Source organism: Glandiceps talaboti, chromosome 14, assembly GCF_964340395.1.
Source record: "Glandiceps talaboti chromosome 14, keGlaTala1.1, whole genome shotgun sequence".
Lineage (NCBI taxonomy): Eukaryota > Metazoa > Hemichordata > Enteropneusta > Spengelidae > Glandiceps > Glandiceps talaboti.
Genome location: NC_135562.1, coordinates 2,932,080 through 2,943,433, shown reverse-complemented (window position 1 = coordinate 2,943,433; position 11,354 = coordinate 2,932,080). Strand labels below are relative to the sequence as shown.

The 11,354-nt window shown below is 34.5% G+C and overlaps 1 protein-coding gene across 1 annotated transcript; it reads left to right on the top strand.

The window, feature by feature from the left end:
* The first annotated feature begins 1,434 nt into the window (after nt 1-1,434).
* LOC144445597 (uncharacterized) lies at nt 1,435-4,966 on the top strand. Its single transcript, XM_078135207.1, has 3 exons — nt 1,435-2,130; nt 2,918-3,198; nt 3,671-4,966. The coding sequence occupies exons 1-3, from the start codon at nt 1,773-1,775 to the stop codon at nt 4,040-4,042; spliced, it is 1,011 nt and encodes a 336-aa protein (XP_077991333.1). The 5' UTR covers nt 1,435-1,772; the 3' UTR covers nt 4,043-4,966.
* The last annotated feature ends 6,388 nt before the right edge of the window (nt 4,967-11,354 follow it).

The following is an 11,354-nucleotide window of genomic DNA, read 5'->3' as shown; positions in this document are numbered from 1 at the left end:
AGGTGTGAAAATTTAAATCAGTTATGTGGCAAAGCCAGAAATGTTTGTCTAGAACAAAAGAATGACCCCTAATAGGCTAATCCTTATAGCTAATATAAGATGACACCATATCCCATAGACCTATTAAGACACCATATAGACCTTCTATGCCACCCTATGATGACACCATGTATCATGCACCCTCCATGCCACCCTATGACGACACCATGTACCATAAACCCTCCATGCCACCCTATTATGACACCATATCCCATAGACCCTCCATGCCACCCTAATATGACACCATGTACCATAGACCCCCATGCCACCCTATGATGACACCATGTACCACAGAACCCTTCATACTATATCTATGATGGCACCATGTACTATGCACCCTCCACCCTATGACGACATCATGTACAATACACCCTCCATGCCACCCTATGACGACACCATGTACCATAGACCCTCCATGCCACCCTATGACGACATCATGTACAATACACCCTCCATGCCACCCTATGACGACACCATGTACCATAGACCCTCCATGCCACCCTATGATGACACCATTTACCACAGAACCCTTCATACTATATCTATGATGGTACCATGTACCATGCACCCTCCACCCTATGACGACATCATGTACAATACACCCTTCACCCTATGATGACACTAACCAAGAACCTTGGATAGAAACTTCAGTGTCCTTTAACATTTAAGAATATTAATTTATTTTTTATATCATAATTTCGTAATAATCAAATATCTATTTGCAAACTATATATACAATGTGGACGTACATGAGTTAGGTACACATGATGTGCAAAAGATAGTGATACTAATACTATTTGAGGATGAGAGATGTGTATGACGGTTTTTACACATATTGGACATATCTTTAGTTTCATAATCTGGTTTATTTCAGTTCTCATTTTAACTTTCAAATTTTGCATTGCAAATAGAATTGAATTGAAATGTCCGGCAATGAGTCTGACTTCCCCGTATAGTCTTGGCCAGTATTAATAGTGGTCTGAGGTTTAGTATACAATAGACACCGGTTAGCATGTATAGCGATAATACTAGCGAAAGTTAAATCAGTACATGTAAACCTTCCCATGGCCAGAGAAGGCAAATATATTTGGATAACATGCAACGTTGTCAATGGGTTAAAAACACCAATACAAAATCAATTATTCATAACATGTTGGAAAGAAATATCGATCGAAACAAAAGTAAACCCTGGATCGCGACTTTACGCTGTGGGATTGAAGATCGGAAATTCCAGAGGGCGCTCTAAAACTCGTTCGGAAGCGCTCGTTTGTTCGGCTATTTGTTATCTGTTGGCAACGAGCCATGACAACCACACAGTGTATGCAAATTGTTTACGTGGATACGGCCTGAAGCCAATCGCAAGACGGCGGCGTCTACATGAATAGCAGCTGACGTTCTGATCACTTCATTTGATAACAGCTCAAGTAACTTGAACTCATTACTCTTCGTCTGTACGTGACAACTTGACGAAAGAGACATCTGTGACTCAACCTTACGTTCTTCCTGTTCTCGACTATTCCGTCCAACGATTCACAGAGATCACTCTCTGTTACGTTTCAAGTGAACAACATTTTTCAAGTTCGAATGTTCGTCGTGATTCTGTGAAGCATCTGTGGTCATCACTGATAAGACAGCAACAGGATAGAGCTAGAGAACAACACCACGCTATCAAGTTCTCGTCGTCTTTCAACTACAAACCTCATTTTTCATTCCGTCCAGATCAACACTTTATTATGGGTTGCAAATCGTCCAAAGTTGCTGTAGTGAACGAAGCCAACGAAGCTTGGGTGAACTCCGTTGATCCGAAGTGTCAAAAACCGACTAGTGCCAAACCTCGGTCGGGTAAAAAGTCCAAGAAAAATGTCTTCCTTGTAGAGGAATACAAAGATAAGAACAAGACTAAGCGATCTGACTCAGATTCATCACTAGATGGCGAGATAGAGGGTCAAACACGGGGTGTTGGTTCCGCAACTAGTAAAATATCATCACGTACATACGACAGTGGTTTAGGAGAAGACTATCAACACGTTATAACGGAGGGTTCCGAACCTACCAGACAAAAACTTGCCGATGGTCGGCCGGACACACCAGGTAAGTTACCGACTTGAAATTTACGATTTTACTGGAACTCTAAATGGGTTTTCAAGTGGTTGATTGATTACGTGGAAATAGTGTCATAGACATTTTAATTGCCACAGGTGACGCAAATGCATCCATTCATGTATGTCGCGTCTTTTGTGTACGTGTGAAGAAGGGCTAGCGAACTCAACAAGGCAGGCGGTAGGAAGACGTCAAAACACTGAAAAAAGTTGAAAATGTCAAATTTCAGATTTGGAATGACTCACATTTGCAAAATACTGTTTCAGTGTAACGTGTCCACAATTTCTAATGTGCGACAACTGAATGCAAAATATTTATACCTATTTTCAACAATTCCTAGTCTTTTCAACTTTGCTGTTGTCGAGTGGCCGCCATTTTGTCGGGGTCAAAAGGGCACCATAACAGTCTGGTTACCACAACGTTGCTATGCATGGGTCGACGTACCATAACATGATTAAATCGTTGTAAATTCAACATTAAATTTGATGGAATAATTTGCATTTTTATAATTGGGGAAATTCTTCGACATTTGGTTCGAATTTTAATATTTTTACCATTTTTTTCTTATGGTGAAAAGAACGGTCGAGCCTCTACCAAGGTCTAGTTGATTTGTGACGGTCAAGGTACTTCAACATTTAGCAACCTTGAATAAAAAGAAAATATAAAAAACACAAAATCATTTAGATAAACTCATACTCATATGCAAGCTTAATACCCTGAAGATGAAGACTTTTGTTTTCTATTTCTAATTCAGTTTCTTTGATTTACCCCCCTTCAGATTTGTTGTTGACTGGTACTCAAATACAGGGTCGCAAGCGTAGTGGCAAAACAAGAGATACTAATGACATTTTAGAAGAACTGCAACACCAAGGATTACTATTAGACAGGCCCAAATCTAGAGGCGGTCTTGCATTTGATATTATGCTGTCACCAGAGGGTTCATTGTCACCAATCAAACGGGCTCCCCCAAGACTTGCTAAGTTGAAAAAGAAGAGCAAAAAGAAGAAGACCAAGGAACAACTAGAAGCTAAACTAAGAGCAGCTGAAGAAAGGCGAAAGGTGTGTGTCTCTTTATTTTGGCACTTTGAAATTTAGTGGGAAAATTATAAGAAAAAATAATAGTGTACGTGAAGGTACATGTATTCCATTGAATTTATGTTACAGAAATGTGTTTGTAACACCTTCATTGTCAAAGGTAATCAAATTGGAGTCTGACAGGCTGTCATTAGTTAAAGCATACATAGTAAATGTCTTTGGCTAAAGTGTCAACAACCAGTACAAAGAAAAGGACCCCTAGCGTCCTATAGAATGAGAGCAAACTATATAATCTGTAATTCTACTATAGTGTAGGAATGGAAAATACTATCATTCACATTCAATGTTAGAATTTCAGTTTTGTAGTACAGTTTGAACTTTGTATCTTAATAAGTTTTTGACATAAATGCTCATAGTGCTAAACCTCACCACTACATCACTGATTTATGTTAAAAGGAAAAATAAATAAAAGATATATTTTTTATTTTATTTACAGGCTAAAGAGCAAGAGATGAAGGAGAGACTTCATTCACAAGCCAACAAAGATAAACAAATAAAAGATGCTATGGATGCATTCGCTGAATCACAGAAAAAGGTTGCCGAACAATCAACAGAGAAAGTGGACCGTGCTGCTGAGAATCGGGAAGCCAGGCTCCGAGCATTTCAAGAAAAAGCACAAAAGAGGAAAGAACATGCTGAAAGAGTCAGACAATTAAAATTGCAAAGACAAGCAGAGCAAGCTCAACTTGATCAAGAACAATCTGGTGAAAACCCAAATGAACAATCAAAGGAAAATACAACAGATGTTGAACCTAAAACTAAAAATGGACCTATACTTGTTAGTGAAGCTGCTGCTGGTGTTGTTTGAGATTTAATAATAATATAGGAAATATATTTTAGCAAATATGATTACAAAAACAAACTGAATCCGTCCATAACAACATAGAGAACAATTCAACCAGTTATTTTTTTTCCCTTAAAACATGATAAGTATTTCTCTTTTTTCAGATCCATTTATTACAGCTTATTGTGATAAATGGTTTGTAAGTTAGAAAAGTTTTTTAATGCAATGCATTCAGGGTTCTCATATTTACATTTCTTAATTGAATTTTCAATCTAAAAACATTTTAACTGATGTTAATTTGTTTATAAAGGCTTTAAGGATTAGCATAACCAAGCAGTTTGTAAGATTCAACTTGTTGTACCACCTAATTAGCCACAAGGCAAATGAAGTGGGGGATCTTACAGTCTACTTGCCCAACCTAAACAAAATATGAAAAATTAACAATATGCTGATCCTTAAAGTTTTGCAATTCTATAAAATTCTTACTTTTTTTAACGAGTTCTATTCTCAGAACTCAGTCAATAATGAGTTGAAGTTGTTTAAGACATATGGTGCTAACAATATAAACAACTGTAAATCAAACAAACAAATTTCAGTTGAAAAAAATAATTGTAAAATAAGAATACATCTCGAAAAAATTTTCTGTACATAATATTTCATAATGTGTGTGTGTTAGTTTTGTACTAAAGTTAGCAATGTTTTTGATAAAAGGATAAAAATGAATATACAATAATTATGCTGCCTTTAAAATTCCTGGTTGATTATAATAATTGTTGCAAAACTAAGTTGGCACATATTCTTTTTTTTTTGTTTGAACAACAGAACAACTTAGTTTATTTTGATCTTTTTGGACATTTTTTGATTGTTGTGTTGTTGGCCTTTTTTCCCTGGTGGAAGAGGCAAGGCAATTTTATTGACAAACAATAAACAGTGTGCTGATTTAAAAGATACATTATGTTGCTGTGTCTTTGTGGTGTGTACAGAAATATATATATATATGTTGAGGATAGAAGAAGATCAAGTAGGGTTTTACGTCTCTACAAGCCTGTTTCGTGAGTAAATCACTCGTCAGGAGATGCTGATGTACTGACGAGTGATTTACTCACGAAACAGGCTTGTAGAGACGTAAAACCCTACTTGATTTTCTTCTACCTCAACATATACTCTGCTCTGCATGCAGACGTATCGAGCACTGTGCTACGGATAAATCTTACCACTGACTTCCTATATATATATATATATATATATATATATATATATAGTGTCTGATGATCGCAATATGCGTGAAACTCCGAGTTACACCCAAGAAAGAGTTCCAGTACTACCAAAACTATTACGCTCTGCCACTGCGGTATAGAGCACTGTCTTATAGCAGATTGATACTCACCGAGTTATATATATATATATATATATATATATATATATATATATATATGTATATATATATATATATATATATATATGTATGTATATACTGGTACATATATAATGACATGTGAATTGATTTTGCATGCAATGAAAAAATTTACAAAAACAATATTCTGTAGAGGACTCCTAACACGAGATTGTGCGTTAACAGAAAACTTAAATTAATTCGTTAAGAGTGCGGACTATAGTTGAGTAAAAGCTAAACAATGTATGATTAGAACCTGATTTGATTGAATGGTACAGCTGACCTGAGTCCATAAGTTAGAATAAATTATGTGCTGGATGGAAATCATCTTTTACGGATGAGCTATTTTCTTTACTCGAGCATAAATAATGATGATAATTGAATAGAGGAAAGAAAGTGAATTGTTGATTCTGACATTGAAGTAGATTAATGAAATAAACTAAACAACTTTACCATAGCTGAACTTGTAGGTCTGCTGTTTAGATATAATATAATTAATCAGGACATTGCAAGACATAGCACTAGATAGATCCACTGATATATGTTTTGAAAGGGTAACGATATCTTGTAGGGTTTCTCAAAGAAATACTTTGTTGATGTCAGTGAATGAATTTATTTGGATTATTGCCAATACTGCAATGTGCCATCTGAGCCAATTTGATGCACCACTGATGTACACAATTTCTAGTGACGCATTAAAATTTGGTGTTCTCTTATCTCTTATTATGTGGTGACCAGTGTGCCCTCTAAGCCAATTTGACGCACCACTGATGCACACAATTTCTAGTGACACACCAAAATTTGGTGTTCTCCTATCTCTTACTATGTGGTTTTTATCATTTTGACTCACAACAACAAAATTTGGCTATCATCAGGTGGCACACTACTTGAATACTGGTAGGTCATACAATCTCTGTACTTCATATTCAATATACTATAAAGTGTGCTGAGTCAGTGTTGACATAAAGTCTCTAGTATAATAGAGTAATACTAGAATAATAGCTAAGTACTCCTAGTATGTACCAGACCACACCTACCTGTCATGAGAATGTGAAATACCATTGGTGTTAAAGGTCCCCTTTACATTTAGGATTAAGTTTTAGCCTTTAGGTATATAGTGAAGGTTAGTTGAGAACCAAATAATGATCCCTTTTTAATCTTATGAGCCTTTTTATGACTCCATAGGTAAGATAACATTATTATGGATGGCCCAGGATTAAAATATAATCATTTAAAAAAAATTACCTTTCAAAGTTTTTAAATTTTTTTCATGCTGGTTACTGCTGTCATGTTGCTGCAATGTATATCTTTTTATTTATATACCGGGTAGTTATTTTCGTGAATGGGGTAGGACAAATAAAAAAAATGTTTAATTTAATTTTATCAATTTTTAACATTGTTGTATTTATAAAGCAAGATGTCTATATATAGATTTGAAAAATAACCAATTTGTGATATGAAACTTGTGACAATTCACTTGTTGACATGGAGACAACAATATAGCCAACAAATTAACAAATTATGCCAGGGAATTAATTAAATGATCATACAGACAAACACACTTGGACTGAGACAGATATCTCAAACACAAACACATCACACATATACATGCATACATACATACATACATACATACATACATACGCAAACACAGACACATACACATACACAGACAGACAGACAGACACACACATACACACACACACACACACACACACACACACACACACACACACACACTGTAGTACTTGCTAGCCTGTCTATATCATCTAAATAAGTAGTGAAGAAAATAACTGTGGAGTCATAGATACATGCAATATATAAGGCCAAAAAAAAAAAAATATCTGGTTCTGGTCAGCACGTGCGTGCCCTGAATACCCTCGCGTCGATCCTTTTTTTTCGATAATTTTTGCTTTCCCGTTCCTTATTTATTCCTGATATCAGGAGAACAAGCAGCTGAAATCTACCCTACATGCCAAGACTGCTTAAATACAAAGCCTAAACTGCTTCGAACAAAAAGGAAGTTTTTCAAGTGATAAATATGATAGAACAGAGTATGTAGCGTCAAAAAAATGTGTATTTATTTATTTGTAAAAAAAAAAAAAAATTAGGAAAAAAAAAATTTGCGTCGTCGCACCACTTTAGAAAGTTTACCCTGACCAGAACCAGATATTTTTTTTTTTGGCCTAAGCCAGACTAACATTTCATAATACACAAACATTGAAATACAAACACAAACTTAACACCCCTACATATTGCTAAGTTGTTGATACACTGGTATGTACATTTCCATACTCCCAATGAGTGCATGTCCTTCAACATTTCTGCCATTCCATACACTCAAGCATTGTCAAAACAAAAAGACTTGAGGCCATACTTTTTACTCCCTCTGCAACAAAGTAAGTCTTGTGGACTCATTTGTTATTTATGTATTACAACCTACAATCCCATTTCAGCTGCTACAATATCACCTAAGGGGTTGTTTATATAGACAGTGCCACGATGACCCATGACCCAGAAGCCAATACACCACTGTTTGTAGACAATGCAGAAAAACCTGATGTCTTAGAATTACTTGTTAGGCCTATAGGCTATTCTTGTATTTCATTCAGTAAATGGAAAAATTCCCATTTGGACAATCAATTTTGAGTTAACAGTGTAAATTGAAAATGTTCAGATAGCAAGCACTTGAATATAAATCATTGATAAAAACAATTATATTTTTAACATTTGTCATGTCAGTAAATTATCAATAATGTCATAGGGAGTTTTGCAACCATAGCAACTATGCCAATATATTGATTTTTTTAAAAATTGAATAAAACTTCACTGAATTAATAATTCAATAAATCACTAAATTGATATTTGACCTAGTAAGTTTTAAATTATTACTATTTTTGAAAGTAGGTAAATTAAAATCTAAGGCTTCTTAATCTTTACAGACACTTAAAGACCAAGGATTCAATCCCAGGTTTCCACATTAGCATAATCTTTGAAGGAATATATTACATATAAATCTCTGTTACTTTTCTTTACTTTGTTATGATTGTGCTCTTTCCATTTTTGTATTTCTTTAGTCTATAGTTATTCAATTTCAAGGCGAAAAATAATCCTGATGGGCTGGGTGATGTATTAACTCTCTGTTCTTTTTATTGTCAATTTGTAACAGTACATTCACATGTCACTAGAATAAACAACTCTTATTACTTACTACTATGATAATAGTTTCATTGATTACAAATTTTTCTATAGCTCTGCATGCCAACTGTTTTTAAAATTTACACCCATGTTTCAATTGTAACTGGAGCTGAACCTCGGATGACCTAATTTCAGAAACCTCTATAGTTCATTACATTTACACTCACGTCACAATAAAGAATTCAACAATCACAGAGAGCTGTGCAGACAACAGCGTCCAACAGACTTGTAATCTCAACAAAGAGACTTGCATATCACCATAGAAACCATCTAGCTGATTGAAATATGACGAAACATATACATAAAAATCTTTCAGTATTACCGCTCAATAATATTGATCAATAACTGCTTTGATATGGAACAATCTGTTGCCATGGTTGGTGTGTTATGTGACGTCTTTAAGCAAAGTAGGTAAAAGGCCCAGTACATAACAACGGCTGCAGTGCATAATGAACCTCTACTTCAAAGAGCACAGCAAATAGTAACTTTGTATTGATGTCTGTGTTACATGTGTATGCAGATTACAGGTTGCATGTTGTAATGCTAAATAATAGCTAATAGCTGACAGGAAATGAGTGGAAATCATGCATAAAATACCTATACCCAATATCACTAATTAATTTTTTAGGTTAATTATAATATTCATGGTTATACTTTGTGTTTATTTTATCCTGTGTTGTTTTTTGACCCTAGATTACCCAGTATGTATATACTCTGTGTCAAATAAAATATCTACTGTACTGTACTGTACTGTACTGTAATATACTCAGGTATTGTCTAGTTATTTTAGTAGGAATATTTCCATTTTGTGTACATTTTAAAAATCGACAAAATATAGTATATTTAAGTATTGTCTAATTTATGGCAGAGTATAGTAATAGCATAGTATAGTATATTACACATGTAGACTAGTAGTGTAGTGTAGTGTAGTGTAGTGTAGTGTTGTGTAGTGTTGTGTAGTCTATTATTCTATTACCCTACACTACACTCAGTGACACTACACTACACTACACTACACTATACTATACCCTACCATATACAATACTATATTTTTTTCGATTTATAAAATGAACACAAAATGGAAATATTCATACAAAAATTTCTGTAGACAAGACCTCTGATTGTTAATATTATATATCTACTAACACACACACACATGTCAAAGAGGAACATAATTATTGCCACACGATCATAATACCTATTGTAAATGGCACACAACACAGACAGTGGGAATAAATGGAAGGCATGCAAAAATACTTACAAACAATATCTCTCATTATAAATATTATATGTTAACACGTAAAAATGTACAGAGAATATAAATATATCCTCTGTATTGTTATTTTGATACCTTTTGATTAAAATTTACTATGCTATAAGTAAGAAGAGTGTCATTCAGTTTGACTCTAATGAACAACGTAGGTTTTCCCGGGTATTCAATACTCCGGTTTCCTCCTGCATTAACACTGAACCCATGAGGGACAGCCCTGGCCTCACTGGACTTCTTGGGATATTATAAGTGTTTATAAATTTAAAGAACTATCCAGTTTAAGTAAAGATTATTATTATTATAAGAATAACCGGATAATCCTAATGGATCATGATACTACATAGGCATTAGTCAGTTTGTGACTTTTTTTCACCTGAAAATCATTTTTTTTCCAAATAATTATTGAAATACATGACTTTATAGGTGAGTATGTAGTGCATGATGTTCACAATTAAAATCCCACCCTGACATGCTAAAATATCATGTCAATTACCAATATGTATCTCCATATTTACAATGATTTTGAACAAATATGAAACCTAGTGTGAATGGACCAATTCCAGTCTAATAAGATACTGGTAGCACTATAAATGTGAAATTTGGAGATTCAACATTGGACTTTATGAAGACCTTGGGGGTAGGCAGACGTCATCAAAAATATACTCTGACGTGGAGTCTGAAAACTGGGTCTTAGAATTAGAATTTAATCAATGCTTTAATTTGTTATATGAATGACACGGCAGGTAGTAAAGGAAGCAACTCTTGTCATGATTTCATGGGTCATTGCACTTTGACAAACACTTATTTATGAAAACTACCAACAACATAATAGTGTATTGTCAAGCACCTTATTCATTTTGTATACTCTACTCTACTCTACTATATAGGGGTGACATGCACATTAATTTTTATGGTGTGAGGACATTATACTTTTGTTAAATATCCTCCAGATCGCTCTCCTCATCAAAATAAAAACACGATGTAAAAGTAAGGAAATAAATTACAAGGTGACTGAATATTTTATATGTGTGATTGTACTTCTAACAGACAAATGGTCATTTCTATATCACACACACACACACACACACATGTATTACATCCACGCTTCACACATGTATGGCACCCCCAGCCCCTCACACATTCATGACCACCACCCTCTAGGCCTCACACATGTATAACACCCCTCACCCACAGACACTTGTGAACCGAGATATATTTCAGAATATAATAAAATACCAGTAATACTGACATATTTGGCCTATAATAGTTGAAAGGGGTAAAATACCAAGAGTTACTAGTATTGCGTAAGTCCACACATTACAATAACCAAATATACAAAACAAAGTCAGATTATAAATTTATTGATTACGACTGCCACATATTTAACAACTTGCAATGACAGTGTCCACTTCACTAAATATCTTATACATATTCGAAAGAAATATAACAAAATGACATCACCATATTTCATTTGA